Source organism: Ailuropoda melanoleuca, chromosome 15 (assembly GCF_002007445.2).
Source record: "Ailuropoda melanoleuca isolate Jingjing chromosome 15, ASM200744v2, whole genome shotgun sequence".
NCBI classification, from domain to species: Eukaryota; Metazoa; Chordata; class Mammalia; order Carnivora; family Ursidae; genus Ailuropoda; species Ailuropoda melanoleuca.
Genome location: NC_048232.1, coordinates 6,739,758 through 6,755,353, shown reverse-complemented (window position 1 = coordinate 6,755,353; position 15,596 = coordinate 6,739,758). Strand labels below are relative to the sequence as shown.

General features: G+C 44.6%; 1 protein-coding gene across 1 annotated transcript in view; it reads right to left on the bottom strand.

Annotated features, from left to right (window-relative positions):
• ITIH2 (inter-alpha-trypsin inhibitor heavy chain 2) overlaps positions 1 to 13,901 on the bottom strand; it is a 36,523-nt gene extending 22,622 nt beyond the window's left edge. Inside the window, exons 1-8 of the mRNA XM_034644207.1 lie at positions 13,818 to 13,901; positions 12,418 to 12,492; positions 10,813 to 10,845; positions 9,013 to 9,182; positions 6,317 to 6,421; positions 5,629 to 5,791; positions 1,609 to 1,716; positions 841 to 969 (exon numbers count right to left, since the gene is read on the bottom strand). Of these exons, the coding sequence (XP_034500098.1) occupies positions 841 to 969; positions 1,609 to 1,716; positions 5,629 to 5,791; positions 6,317 to 6,421; positions 9,013 to 9,182; positions 10,813 to 10,845; positions 12,418 to 12,492; positions 13,818 to 13,901 (867 nt within the window). The remainder of the gene's footprint in view (positions 1 to 840; positions 970 to 1,608; positions 1,717 to 5,628; positions 5,792 to 6,316; positions 6,422 to 9,012; positions 9,183 to 10,812; positions 10,846 to 12,417; positions 12,493 to 13,817) is intronic.
• Positions 13,902 to 15,596: the final 1,695 nt, after the last annotated feature.

Sequence of the window (15,596 nt, the reverse complement as noted above, 5' to 3'; positions counted from 1 at the left end):
AAAATATGGCACACTAGGAGCTCCGTAAGCGGCTCAGCACCACGAGGGCTATAGAGATCAATAATTCAAGGAGTTAGAGTAGAGAGTCAGCAGGACAGATCAAGAAGGACCTTTATCAGCCCTCTAGAGAGTTTGGATTGTTCTCGAAGTTACTAGAAGGCCGCTCCAGCTGAATTCTGGATCTCCATCTTTGTCTTCTGCTCTAGGCTCCAATGCCTGGCTCCCCTAGTTCTCTTTCCGCTGTCCTTTGGTCATGTCCACCAGGACAGTACAATGCCGAGCTGGTGAATTCGTAGCTGTGAACACTTCTCTACCTCCCCGTCCTGGAGAGAAGCACAGACTTTCGGAAACCCTCTAAGGGCTCTTACCTCAGCACAGGGAAATAGAGACATACACCTAAGACACGACAAAGGGGGAAAGGAAACTGAAGAAATCTCACGGTGAACATTGGCCCTGGAAATCGCCACTAGTCCAGATCTTTCTCTTGGTTGTTCTGTCCATCCAGCCCCCTAACCTCTCTGCTTTCTTTGATAGTTTAATTGCAAAGGGCCTTTGAAGGTTATCCCAAACTCCCACTTTGTGAGTTTCTACTGTACTTTATATTAGGGGTAGGAGTATTCTGGGACAAGGACATGAAACACAGTGATGCTCCATTTGGTTTTCTTGACATGAGAAGATAATGCTTAGTAACACTTAGGGAAATATGATTTGAGTCCCTTCTCTGCAACTGGACACTTGCCTCGGCAGCTAGGAGCCACCCAGAAGCCAGGGAGTTTGTCCTACAAGAGACCTTTGTTTGGCCTCAGCCTGGCGGCCCTCCTCGAGACTGTTTTTACCCACCTCCAGTTCCCCGGCTTTCTCTTCTCTGTTCACGTCATACATCACCACCAGCTCTCCGTCTACCGCAGTCTCAGAGCAGTTGGAGCACTTTCTTTGCTGTGCCACAGAGGGCTTGAAGGACACATGTGCCTGGAAAGAACAGTGACATCAGAGCCCAGTATCTGTGCCTCTCCCTCCGAGATGGGGGGCTGACACCTTCCTGTGCACACAGGTGAAGACATATTGCCCATGGCTTGATGGCCAGCCCTCACCCAGGCAGCATCCGAAGTCCCTTCTCAATGCAAGGGACAGTGGCCGGGCACGTGAGGGGGCATCTGCCAGCCTGTGGGGCTGCTGCCCAGGTTTTAGGACTTCTTAAGGTACTCAAAGACTTCCTCCCTTCCTCCATCAGAGAGATGGTTACCAGCGTGAACAGAGTTTATGAAAGGTTCTCAGAGGAGTTTGACTCTTCCGCTGCTGGTTATTACTGACCATGAAGCAAAGAGAACGAAGCTGAGCATCTCTTGCTGTGACTAATGAAAATCCACCACATATTATGTGAAAGCTGCCTTCTAGCAATGGTCAAGCATATGACTTGAGGGAAATGAGGCCCCAAAATGGACGTCACTGGTCAAAATGCAAAGAAACAATAGATTTTGCTCAGGGATCTCTGTTCCTTCACAGAGTTCACCACCTGACCACTTTTCTGTTCCCCAGAGCACAGGAGGGCAAAAAACCCCAGGGCTAGTGGCCTCTTGGACTCTTGGCTACAGGCAGTACTTACGATACCTTTTGCTGTCCTTTAGATATGACTGGAACACCATCAAAATGGCCATCAAATGTGTCAGGAACATGGAGAAATTTTATTCCCTGAGGTTCAACAACCCACACGTCTACCTAGAGAAGGGAAAGAAAATTACTCAAAGCATCAAAGTATCTTTCAAGCCTTTTTTTGAGCAAAAAGTACCATAACTACACCCTCTGCTGTTTTTCTCATCGTCAGGCTTTCCCAGAGGTGACCCAGCATGGTTCCATGATGACTCCTGCACGTTCCTGAACTGCCATGGATCTGAGTCAACTCACCACGGAGGCTGAAGACCCTTTGAGCAACACAGTGCTCCCCTTCTCTTGCTTCACGCCTCTGGGTTTCATTCCCCATCTCTATCCTCGCCTGTATTTGTTGTTCTTGTTTATAAGAGTGTTCATGTTGTTGAAGGAAACAAAAGAAGGAAAGCCATTGTGAAATGATTCTGCACTTAGTCTGTGGATCTGTCAACAAAAGACCAGGGCCTTTTCATTCCTTTTCTGTCTACGTGCTTTGACAGAGTGAAGCAGGAGGCAATCCCTTTGGGTGATCCTTGGAAAAACCATTGTCATGGCTTCCATTTCTCTCTAGAGACTCTAAGTGCTCTGCTAAGCGCTTCACATGTATGAACTCATTTAACTCTTACCAATATTCTTATGATCTGTTTAATTCATTATTGGGTATTTTATGGATAAAGAAACAGATTCAGAGTGACCCAGCTTGGAAGTGGCTGAGCCAGGCTTCAGACCCAAGGCCCGAGCTCCTAGCACTTTCCACACTGCTTCCTGACTTCCCATGGCTTCTGCTCCAACTTTTTAGTTCACTTTGCCGCACTATTCACTAGCCCCCGGCCACAATGTCTTATTTGTTTTTCATGAGATTTCCCATCTTTTGCACACACCCACTTAAATGTGAGGCCATCAGATGGAACCCTATGCACATTGGTTTCTTTACTGCCTCTTCCTTATTTAGGATCATTTATAACAGTGATGAACTCTCTCCCCTTTGGAAGTCCCTGGCTTTGGAATCATGCCAGATTTTTCTCTGATTTTTACTTTTTTTAAAAGTAGGCTTCATGTCCAGAGTGGAGCCCAGCACAGGGCTTGAACTCACGATCCTGAGATCAAGAGTCGGGTGCTTAGCTGACTGAGCCACCCAGGTGTCCCTCTGATTTTTTTTCTTAATCTGCTTTCATAAAGTCATGGACACTTGTCTAAGCAGAGCCAACATTTTCTTTCTTGGTTATTACAAATTCCAGCAAAAGATGTGAGCTCAATTTGCCTCCAAGATTCCCATTAGCTCCAGGTTCTCCATGTTGATAAGAGCTAAATCTACACAGAATTGGGTGGATCAGATATCCCAGGACAGCCCGATCCAGCCATTGTGGGTAGTTGATTGAGCAGCTCCTGGAGGAAAGGGAGAAAAGTCAGAGAGTTGCAGAAAACTAGGGCCACTGCTGTCATTCTTCCATTAAGCTCTATTTATAAACAAGTGTAGGGTACTCAGGACAAAGTTGAGTCTCTTCACAAGAGCATAAAAATGGCAGGAGGATCTTTTCTGGAATGTCACAGAAGCTATTAGCAGTTCTGTGCTCAATTTGATGCAGGCATGGCCCCAAATCTAAGTAGGAAACTATGCTTTGGGGGTGTGTACCTAAGGTCCCACAGCTGGTTCCTTGACAGGTTGGGACCAGTGCATGGTGGCCTTGAGTCACTTGCCATATTTGTTGGCATTTCAGTAAGTAACCAGCTATGGGAGTTGGAATAAAATCTTTTTCTAAGATTTGATACATTCAGAAGGTAGGGGTGGGGGATAAAAAGGGATGTGTTCTCTGTGATTCCTGTGAGGGAAATGCATTTCCAGTTGGCTGGCCTGTCTGATGGTGATTAGAAAGCTTTTCTGGAATAAACATGAAGAGGTCTAATTATGATTTCAACTTAATTTATCCTGGATAAGATCAAGCCTTTTTAGAAACGAATATATTTCATAGACTGTTAGGGCTGGAAAGTACCTTAAGAATCATCTGGTCCAGCCTTCTTTCACAGATGAGACCCTGAAGGCCAGGAAATGGATTCACCCTGAGCCCACAGCTATGACTGCTAACTCTGGACCGGAACTTGGGAAACTTGCCACCTTGTCTAATACTCTTGCTAATAAATTAAGACTCTATCTGTCTTACTTTAAAAACAAGGAATTCCTAAGAGCATGGGAAATTTATGGATGAACAAAAATTTCAGAAATAGAAGAAAGATTTATGTGCTATGTGGTATGTGTGTTAAGAATCATTATCTTCATGGACTCAAACTCAAATTCTTGGATGAAGAGCATAGAACATAGTCTCAAATCTTAATTGTTGCTTAGATTTGTTTCCTTAGGCAAGTTATTTATCTGTCTCTCTAAATCAGGGCTCATGAGCTCTACTTTATAAATTGTGTGGAGGAGTCAATGACATAAAATATAAGTATCTTATCCAAAATATTATAGAAGTATTCTCATATCACTAACTCAGTTGCTGTTAATATTATTAACAACCTCGGTCCTCGCATCATTGGAGGCAAGATGCCAATGGCATCTATTCACCACGCGATTCATAGACTTGAGTGAGAGAAGGGCGCATTCATCTTCGCTCCTAGAAAAGTAGCTAGGGTCACGTGTTGAGTTGTGCAGAGCCTCCAGCCAGGGCTGCAAAGGGTGCTGACACCCAGCCCCTAGCCTGCTGGCCAAGTCATGTGTCCTGACATGAGGATGCATTTGCCAGCATGAAGGGCATCTTTTCCCAGCTTTCACAAAGGCCCCAGATGTGCCGGCAGGGGCCCTGCAAATAACTCAGTGGCAGATACCCTGAGAGCAAGCTGATGCCAGACGGTGGTCATGAGAAGAAGGAGGGTTCCATCGGTCAGATATGCACCTTTTCAAACTGGAATAAAAATGTCACCATGATCAATTTATCCCCTGGAGTCTTCTGCCTGGAGGCCTCCCCTTCTTAGCTGTCAACTGGAGAGGCAGATTGGATCGTATACTCTCCTGGGCTACTTCTGGCTCTGCTCTGCCTCGGACACAAAATGTTCGCGGGATGTCACAAAGATTCAAGCCCCCCCCTCAAAGAGTGTCTCAGTTCTTAGGGCAGCAAGTGAAGATGATAGTAAAGTTGAGTTTTTATCAGTGGGACCGTGGGGTGGGAGAGGAAGACAGCTAGCATTCACAGAGTTCCTATTATTTGCCACCTGTTTCCATAAATTATATGGGAAATATGTTCTAGCACCCATTCCACAGATAGAAAAAATGGAGACCCAGGAGAATGCGTCCATGTCAGAAGGTTAGTGTAATGGTTGAATGGCTCTCTCCCCCGATACCCATACCCCCAAAGACATGTCTACAGGAAATCTCTGGAAACTGTGAATGATACCTCACTTGGAAAAAACATCTTCATAGATGAATTTAAGGTAAGGATCTTGAGATGAGATCATCCCACCCTACTCTGTGGACCCTAAATCCAATGACATTTTCTTATAAGAAGAAGGCAGAGGGTGATTTGAGGCACATGGAGGAGAACACGGTGTGACCACCAGGCTGAGATTGGAGTGTTATAGCTATGAGACCACGGGTCAAGTAGTGCCAGTGGCTACCGGTCTCCAGGAGAAGCAAAGAACAGATTCTCCCCCAAACCTTCAGGAGAAAGGCCCTGAGAACACCTGGATTTCAGACATTGGGACTCCAAAACTGTGAGAAAATGAATTTCCATTGTTTTAAGCCACCCGGTCTGTAATCACTCATGGCAGCAAGCCTAGGAAACGAACACAGCTAATATGGAGCTGAGCCGGCATTGAAATCGTAAGGAAGCATCCTGGTGGACTCCAAACCCATCAGCTTTTCAGTCCACCCCACTGTCTTGCTGAGTTGCCAGCATCCAGCGCCACAAAGGTGGTGACCGGCAGAAACTGTAACTCGGGGCTCGGCACCCTCAGTGGACAGGGTCACTGCACGTCCTGCAAATCCCGCCTCACCTCCAAGTGTCTGGCCAGTCGTCCCGGCTGCAGGTGGAGCCTGTGCTCGTAGGATCCCAGTTTCCTCCACTTCACTTCCTGGTAATGAAGTTCAAACTGCACCTTTGCTCCAGGGAGGACGTTCACTTCGGTTCTGAAGTTTTCCATATCAAGAGCCCTGCTCCTAAAAGTTTAACACCCCCCACGGGAGTCAGCACATGCATGACGGAAAGCAAGACCCCACATCTATGCAGAGGGCACCTAGGCTTTTGTGGGCAATGGAGCCTGCTCGGGTGTTTATGAAAATGAACAGGGAGTACAATCGAGATCACTGAAGCTTCCAGGAAGCAATCTAGATCACTCAACACCGCTAGGCTACTCAGTTGTGGGGCCAGGGCTCAAACCCAAACTGGTAATTCCAGAGCCAGCACACATTGCCTCTGCTGCATTGGAGGCTGGTTCTAGAGAGTCTTTACATCTCTGAAAGTCTTCAGAAAGAAGAAACCTATGACTGCATCAAGCGGAATACATATTTCCGGCGTAAGTCCTTATTTAAACACATACGTATCAAGTTTACTGTGATCGTTGCTTGAGGTGTTAGTTTTAAAGAGGAAATGGCAGGATTATTCAACGAGGCTGATTGGGGCTTTGGGATGGAGTGGGAGCAGCTAGCAGATGAGACCGTGGCCCGCGCCGGCCTGGCCCTTACCTCACCAACCCCGCGGTCTTGCCTTTGGCTCTCGCCTGGGAGTAGAGCGCCCGACCCACAGTCTTCTCCTTAACGGAACTAGTGAATGTCGTGCCGTCTACGGTCCTAAAAATGACAGGAAGCCCCTGAGTTGTTGAGCTTTTCCAAGCAGTAGTCTCAACAAAACACACTACCAACAACCAACCCAACCAGGGGGATTTAGTGAACGCGGGCCATTACCATTTTGCGCCTAGAAGAAACAAGAAGAGAGACATCTGTCTATTCTAGTCAGGAGACCCTTTGTCTGAGTGTGATTGAAGAGGTAGGTGCCCACCCTGAAAGCCTCCCCTCGGGTGCTGTTGCTCGTGTTTAAAATTGTTCCTCATTTTCAAGTTTTACCCTTCAGAGGAAGCTGTGTTGTCTTTGGGTAACTCTTTTGAATTACAATTATGTTGAGGAGAGGTGATTGATAAATCACAACTAATCTGACTTACATTTGTTTAGAAGATGATTTTAATAGCCTGGGGACTCATACTGTCCAGCAAGAGCAGTAGAGAGTGTGGGAAGATGGAGGGAGGCATTGGGGAATCCCTTTGCAGACTTGTGTTTATCCCTTAGGGACCTCGGACTTCCGTTTGCAACTCCATTTCTATCCACCTTATTTTAAGTGACTGTCGTCTAATACGTTCCAAGTAATGATTGATCAGAGCCATCGAATTACAGAATTTCAGAAGTAAAATGGACTCAAAAGCATTCAAATGAACAGGATCTCTCACGATGTGGAGAACACTAGACATTCTGCAGCATGAAGGCCAATTTCCCGCCCCAAGTGCCAATGACAGACTTGGCGAGGCTCACTTAAAGGCCACCTCTTTAGATGAGAAGTCAGAGCCAGGAGACAATGACTTGCTCAAGGTCACACACACAGTTGGTCAGAGACAGAGCTAGAACTAGACCCCATGTGTCCAGGTCCGCACTATTCCCATCAACCCATACTCAGGTTCAAAGACCAAGAAGTCTTTAAGATAAAAGGAAGTTGTCCCTAACGGGAGAATATTTGGAACCTTGATAAAAAGAAGCAGAAGAAATATTTTGACTAGAAGAAATACTTTGTGCAATTCACATGAAATTGCAGAGATCAAGTTGTCTACCTTCTCTGGTCTTATAAATTCAGCCCTGAGTGAAGGGAGACCAAAGTCAAGACCAAAGTTGTAATTCTACCTTTTGTCACTTCAAATCTTCTATGACATGAGATGGAGAAGAAGAAAAGAATAAAGGAAAACAGAAAGAAGCAATATCTAGAACAAATTCTGGTTATGTGACTTCAAAATAAAAATTGATTACAACAGTTCTAAATATAATTTTTCAGACACAGTGTCATGCAATGCCACTACATAAAAGCTCTTCTTTCTACATTTCCTTCTTTAGAACAGACTGCCTAAAATTTTTTTGGAAAATAAATTTCTAAGCCAAGTCCAAGGAACCAATTCAAAGTCACCTAGTGCCTTTCCCCACCTACTTTGTTTTGTTTAAAAAATACAGTTAATGTGCTCTGTAGTTTTTAGAAGCCAAAGTACATGGTATTTGAATGTTTTGTCTATTCACAGTTATCACTGGTTACCTTGGTGCATGAAAGACCAAAGCAGATGAGAAGTAACTCAATCTAATGTCTTAGTAAAAAAGATAGCCAGACTGTATGCAGAGCCTTGTGCTCAGGGATACACACTCTCGGGATGGCCGTGTAAATGGTCGGGGGTAGAAAGCCATCCAAACGCTTGGAGGAATAAGGAATGTTTAGCCTTGATACATGAAGCTACCAGTCAGGACAAGATAAGTGGCCTCACTTTTTAAAAAGCACTGGAGTGGTTGAAAAATCTTTTTAATTATGGAAATCTTCAAACGGACAAAAATAGAATAATAGAAGAAACCTCCATGAAACCATCCCTGAGCCACACCATTATCAGAACTCAGCCAGTGTCAGCTCACCCCTACTCCTACCCTCTCCACCTCGATTATTTTGAAGCCAATCTCAGACAGCGTATCATTTCATCCTCGAACACTTCAGTATGTATTTTGCAGAGAATTAGAAAAAAAAAATTGTGAGTGGAACCAGAGTCACTGGGTAGAAACAGCACAGATTTCAATTAAGTATGAGAAATAATTCTAACAGACCTGTCAATCATTGAGTGGAGTGCTCTGGGAAGTAGTGAGTTTATCATTAAAGAGATATTCAAGTCGAGCCTGGATAAGCCACTTGTCCTTGGTGTAACAGAGGAATTCAATCACTGGACAGATGATTGGATTTAATCAGTGGTTCTCATGTGTTTTCTCCATAGGGAAATATATGACAGGTGGCACGGAACTGCTCTGCACTCATACATGGTTTCCTGTAATCCACAGATTTCTCCCCACCCCCCACACCCCCTCCCCCGCAAGAAACCACATTAAAATGCAAGTAAGAGTTGTTACCAGAGAGATAGCTTGGTTGCTTTAGTTTATTAGACACGAAAAGCAAATCCTTCACTAATTCTGGTACTTTGAACAGAAACAAAGTATGGGGACCCAGCCCACGATGACTCTTGACATCCAGTGGGTCCACAGCTCTGAGAGTGAGAACCAGAGGACCAGTTGGCTACTAAGGGCCATTCTAACTATGAGGGAGCTGGGGTCTTTGAGTAGAGGATATCCAATTTCTAGTCTACATAGGAGTTACTCACATGGAAAAGTTGGAGATGAAGGCTCCTTTGGGAATCTGAACATCAAACACGATGTTCTGAGGCTCTGGGGAGTTGTTCACCACTTTGGTCTGGATGATGGTGTTGGCCATACGAGAAGTAATAGTGGACTGGACTTTATAGCTATAAAGAGTTACTTGATCAGCCTCTTCCTGTTATTGGCAAGAAAGCATAGGGGTTACGCAGAGCAAAGTTACCCAGAACTTCACCACGTATTTGAGGGTAAGAGCATCACATTTTATTATGATCAATTCTCAGGCATTGGTAAGCATGTCACTCAGGTAGTATTAAGCATTCTCCTAACTTGGAATCCGCCTGCCAGGCAGAAGCCTGCCTTTGTTTTGAGATATCTTGAGATGCTTTTCAGCTCTATGAGTCTATTAATAATGACGCTTAAAATGAGAATACAAGTAGAAAATGGTTGTGGAATGCAAGATTGGATTGAGAAAGTTCAAGAAATAACTTCAAAGGCAGGACCCTAGCAAGGGAAAGGATAAGGATAGCGGGGTTTTAGAGGACCCTGGCTGTATCTTCAGAGGGGGGCGCAGCCAAGGGTACAGCAGGGTAGAAGTACGTGTGTGGTCTCCATAATGCTGTCTGCTTCCTTCCATTTTTTTTAAAGATTTTATTTATTTATTTGAGAGAGAGAGAGAGCACAAGCAACCGGAGCAGCAGAGGGACAGGCAGAAGTAGGTTCCCTGCTGAGCAGACAGCCCAACGCAGGGCTCGTTCCCAGGACCCTGGGATCATGACCTGAGCCAAAGGCAGATGCTTAACTGACTGAGCCACCCAGGCGCCCCTGCCTTCTTCCATCTTATCTGTTATGGTGGCATCTTTTCCCTGTCATCTTCTCCTTCCCCCAGTTAGAATAAAATATGACACACTGATGGGTGTGATTGGAATACGAAGAGAAAGTACTTTGTCGATGCCGTGATTGGTCCCGTGCTCTGGGCCTCCTTTCCTAACCCTGCTCTACTGGTCTGAGGCAGCTCCCGTGTAACAAAGTACAGCCTATCACGGTGCCCAAAGGCCAGGTACTAGGAGCACACGTCTTTCAGGAGAGGCCTGCGAACTGCAGACTCCTTCAGGGCTAGGACAATTAGGTGACCCATTAGGTTTTCCTTTCTTCTCCGAAAGGATTTGCTTATTTCATCCCCAAAGGTGTCATCCCCAAAACTCTGTCAGCCAAGATTAAGCCTTTCAACTCCGTAACAGCCAGCTCACCTCCAACCAAGACAAAATCCAGGCTGAGTTACTTGTCCTCCCTACCCCTTAAATGTGTGCTTCTCACAATTTCTGTCAGTTCAGAGTAGGAAGCCAACGGAAACCACTTCCTTTTGATGTTTTCTCGCCACAGGAAGAACTTCTTTGAACATCTCAGGAAATCGGACCATTTTGTGTTTGGGAACTCCTTTCCCACACTGTGTTTTTCCCCCTCCAGATCTGGTAGGTGTCATATTTTAAATTCAAACAGCTAAGTTGGAATGAATATGTATGCTTGGGTGAAATCTAGGGTTTTGGCAAAACTTGAGAGAATAGAAAGGACATTTTCAGCTCCTGGTGACATCTCGCCTGGTGACATCTCTCCTACATATATACTATACTCTTTCATGCTGAATTTTAGACACACTTCCAAACAGAATTGGGCAAGAAGGTATTTCGAAAGTCAGGTAAATGCTGTCAGGGCTAGAGACAAAAGAGGCAACCGTATCGATCTCCAGATAATAGGTAACAGGAAAATCATTCGGTCATCAATTTTTAACAAAATCAAAGTAAACTCACCATCGTTTCTCCAGATTCTCCGGAAACACTTCTCTGTGAAAGGAAGGTAGATAATCATTCTTCAAAAATGTGTTACTTATTACCTAGAGGACAAAAACTGCTTTCTTTCAGTCAAAAAATAATATTTTTCCCTTCAATACTAAGCTATAACTCATTCACTGGAGCCCAGATATAAATGTCAAATATTCTCGAAGTATTTTCCCACTGGTGTGTTTCTCTGGACACATTTTTAGCCACTTGGCGAGCACACCATTTTTTGATATAATGCGCGAACAAGTGCTTTTAAATTAAAATATTCAAAGGAACTCATGCTGAGTGACCTATCTCCCCTTTATCCCATTTATTTTCTTATTTAACTTAATGGTAATCTGGATGCCCCAGGCTACCATGGGGCTGTAGACATGACATTTGCAAGGTCCGTAGTGCTTTCTTTCGTCACCCCCCCCCCCCCCCCCCGTTCAGATCTCAGCTCAGGGGGATTTTCTGTCAAGCTCGCTCCTGACCACCCCCAAACTAGGTAAGCTTCTCTTACTAAGTTTTCATGGCAGATAAGCTCTTCCTTCTAAGGAAGACAGTGGGAGTGCATGTCTGTCTCCTCCATTGGACTCAGGTACATGAGGCTGGGGATTTTGAGTTATTTCCTCTTTGGGGTAGCCCTGGAGCTGGGCATAGTGACTGGTGTGTGGAAAATCCTGCACTTTCACTGCCAGGCTAGTGAATTAGCCACATGAAGGACTGTCCTCTGGGCGTGGAAAGCTGAATTAGTTTTAAAGCCGAATTAGGTTTAAAGATAGATGAACATCTATTATCTGTTGGACTTTAGCAGAATAAGTCAGGTGCTGGATATAAGACTAGCTAGCCTGATTTGGAGTGAGCTGAGGTTTTAGGGAGTGTTATGTGACATTGTGAGGTCAACAGTTGCCTTCTTTTGAATTTTTTGAATACAATTCTCAATGACGAAGTTTTCTCTCTTGTGACTAGATGACATGAGAACTTGCCCATTGGGTTTTTATATTATTGGTTTACAAGAAACCTGGACTTTAAGAAAGTCAAAAATTCATGTCCATACAAAATAAGTCATTGGTCAGCTTAGCGTTGCTTCCATAAACACCCCCTTTCTCAGCACATGGGCTGCCCGTGAGAGAAGCCACACCCTTCCTGGCCTGCTGGAGAATTCCTCCATGAATTAGAGGATGTATCCATGCTGTTGTTGGCGGCCTCCGGGATGCGGCCTTGGCCATGGGTGGTCCCTATGCTCTCTGAGCTACTCCCCAAAGACAGCAGTGACTGCCCCAAGGAGGATATGTGCTCAGTGGGCCGCGTTTGCCTCCACTGGATAGCCTGAGGCATCCAAATTACCATTCAGCTAAGAGAAGCAATGCCCTCCTAAGAGGAAATCCTTCCTGATAAGGCAGTAAAATCACCCCACCATCTTAGAATTTGAAGAAAACGCACAGCCAACCATCCTTTAAGGAACTAAGGTGACCATTATGATAAAAAACAAGCTCCGAGAATATCTAGCACAAAGCATCTTCATCCTCCCCTTACTTCATCAATCATGATCTCTTTCACTTATTTCCCCTTCGAGACTAAGGCTTACTGTACCTGATACCTCCGGTTCTCCGGCACAAACTGAAATTTGCCTGGGGCCAGTTCAACAAGATCTCCGTATTCTGCAAACTTAAAAAAGAATTAAGGATTTTTATTTCTATTAATAAAAAAGATCTAGAGCAAAGGAGGCAGATAGGGACAGGCATAAGGGCATTCATCTTGTTTTTCTATCTTGTTTCCTATACCTTTGAGAAATCCCCTTTAAAAAAAGATACCATGACTTCTTTAATGAATTTGTATTTGCTAGCTAGGTCTCAGAGGTGAGTCCAGGGAAGCTATTCTCTTCACATTTGTTGAAAGAATGCATTTTTTAGTTCGCCAGAAGATGACAGGACATACAGGTCAGGGTCACAGTAACCCAGTGATCAAGTAGGTCCCTGGGGAGCTCTTGGGTAGACCTTGGCCATCAGCAAGTGTGTGAGTGGATAAATGCCCATACATCTCCTCCAATTAAAAATGTTGAAAAAAAGTGTTGATAGGAAAGGAGTACAAGTAAGAAGCGACTGAAAAAGCACACACATGTTTGGATGTCTTGGCTTCGATCCCTGGCTCTGTCCATGAGATTTCCAACATACCCTGGCAGTTCTTAAGGTGTTGGAAAATCAGATCGTTTCCAAGCAGACAGAGTGATTTTTTTTTTCTTTCCTGCAAATATGCCATCCTGTTCCTTGGCATTTTTGTGGGTAATTCACTCTGCAAGTATTACAAAGCCCCTGCATCTCCTAGGATCTTCTCATGATACACATTCCTTCTCTGGCATCAAAGTAGCGTTTGCATGACTTTCAAAATGACTCAGTCCAAGACATTCCTTATGTTGGAGATGGCCAAGCATCCGAAGTGGAAACCTTGAGCTCCCTGAAAATAATCCCTGCTCTCTGCCGGCCCACTTGCCATCTCCCTCCCTTAACAGCAATATTTAAAGTGCCCTCATGACAGGACTCATCGTTCACGTAGGTAGGAAAGACAATGGTGCTTTGATAATGACTTTTCTTACAGCGTTAGTGCAAGAGTGATAATGAAGTGTCATCCTTGTCACAGCTAATAATTATTAAGTGCTTCCTAGGGCTTGCATTGTGCAGGGTAGTTGACATATGTCATTTAATTCCCCTAACACCCTTTGGGTAGATCAATTATCCCCATTGTTTAGATAAGGAGTAGTCAGCTGTGTTCCATAAATGTTGCTCTGTGGGGCCAGTCCATTGAATTTGACTGAATTCTCATGCAAATCCCATCCACACTTTAAAAGGTAAACACACGTTCCAGTAATTACAACAGTGAACACTCTTACTCAGATGAATTTTATCATAAATTTCCTTTCCACACAGAACACTGTCCTCAAATAGCAATAACCACAGGCTATTTACTGAGCCCAAGGAGTTTCTGGGAGTACTCACTTCTGGAAGTCCATTGGTGGGGATTTCGAAGCCTTGTGTTTCAGAAACAAAGACACAGATGAGAAAGCACATGAGTCGATGCATTTTGCTGGGTGGCTTTGCCAAGCTCTCCGTGCAGGGTCCCTGGAGAATTCTGCTCCTCGCTGAACCCAGTTCAAAGGAACAGCAGAAGAGTTCGTGTTTTAAAAGAAGAAAAAAAAGAAGAAGAAAGCTCTCAAACTTTGTTCAAAAACAGGACAAATATTTGTTCTGGAGTTCAAACTTGAGCTGTGGGGGTGGATCGGACACCCGGAGGTTATTCAAACAGCAAAACCAGAGGTAGTCGCTGGGCTGTGTGGACAAGTCAGGGTCAGATGGACATGCTTTTCTTTGGCTTTTGCTGATTTCTGTTCATCTCAGAATCAGAGAGACCTGAAGATCGACCTCATCCTCTTTGAAGGACCAGGTGGGAAACTAGACGGGGAAATAGAGTCAGAGAGAAAAGGGCAAAAGTGTAAAGTTTCTGGAAACGAAATCCTTTTGTTTAAATGAAAGGAGAAGTTTAGCAAAAGTGGAAAAGGGAACACAATGGTGTTCTGAGCAGAGCATTCACTGCTAGCGTTTTTCCATCTCTCTTTGATAACTAAGTACCTATTGTGGTCTTTACCACTGGGCACGCAGCTGGGCTGGATACAAAGACACGCTGAAGAGCGTGGGGACATTTCATGAATGTCTTTGACTAAGAGAGCAATGTCTGTCCCTGCTGCTGTCCCTGATCAGCCTCTCAGTTCAGTGGAAAATCAATTCTCCTCCGTTCCAGAACCAGAGAAAACCTGGCCAGGAAGCTCTGTGTAGTAGTCTTGCCTATTTGTGGTCTGGATGAAATAAGGATGTTAACTAAGATGTGTTGAGCCTCCTCGTGGCAGGTGTTTTTACAAAATTAAATTCTTTGATTTTTTAATCTTTGAAAGAACCATGTGAGGTATGCACTATATTTGTCCTCCTTTATAATTGAAGAAAATAAGACTAAGTCTTTTATTCCACACTTCATGGTTAGTAAGTGAAGAGATACAGATCCAGCAAGTCTGGCCTGAGCCCCAAAGCCTTTGCTGTTCATGATCCCATGGGCCCAGGAAAGGCAACCTGCCATCCGTCACTGCGGTCCAGGGCGCCAGGTGTGAATCTAGACTAGAATTCACCTGTAATTCCCCATCTGGCTGGCAAGTCTATTTAATGGGCCTCTTTCTTGAGTCTCTACTGCAGATGTCTGCTTGAACATGGGTCATGCTGTGGACCCAAGTTTGGCCAGCAGAGGACCTGTGCCCTCATGTTATTTCTGGCTTTCCTTCTCAGAATGGATCGCATGACTTCCTGCCTAATGTTCCGTGATCTAGCTCCTGGCCACGGACCTGCTGCTGGAAAGGACCACTCTCTAAACGTCCACTCACATGCGGAGCTCACACCCCTACAGACATAGGCAGTCTGCTATGGTCTCTGAAACATGATGCTCTAGGGTTCTTTCCAGCAGCTCCCAATCTGACCACACTCACACTCAAGCCTCAGAGGCTCACTGAGATTGTTACATTGAACACCCGGCCATTGACTGAGGCAGCCTTTGGATTTTGTTTACAGGGAAATGGTTTGAAAGATTTCAGAAACAATGCAAGTGAAAAAAAGAAAGTCAAAAACAATGCCAAAAAGATAAACTTATGAATTGAAAAATGTGCTGGATGGTACTTAAAAATGTACAATTTTATTTATAATACCCAAGCACATGCCAAAAAGAATTCAAAGTATAGG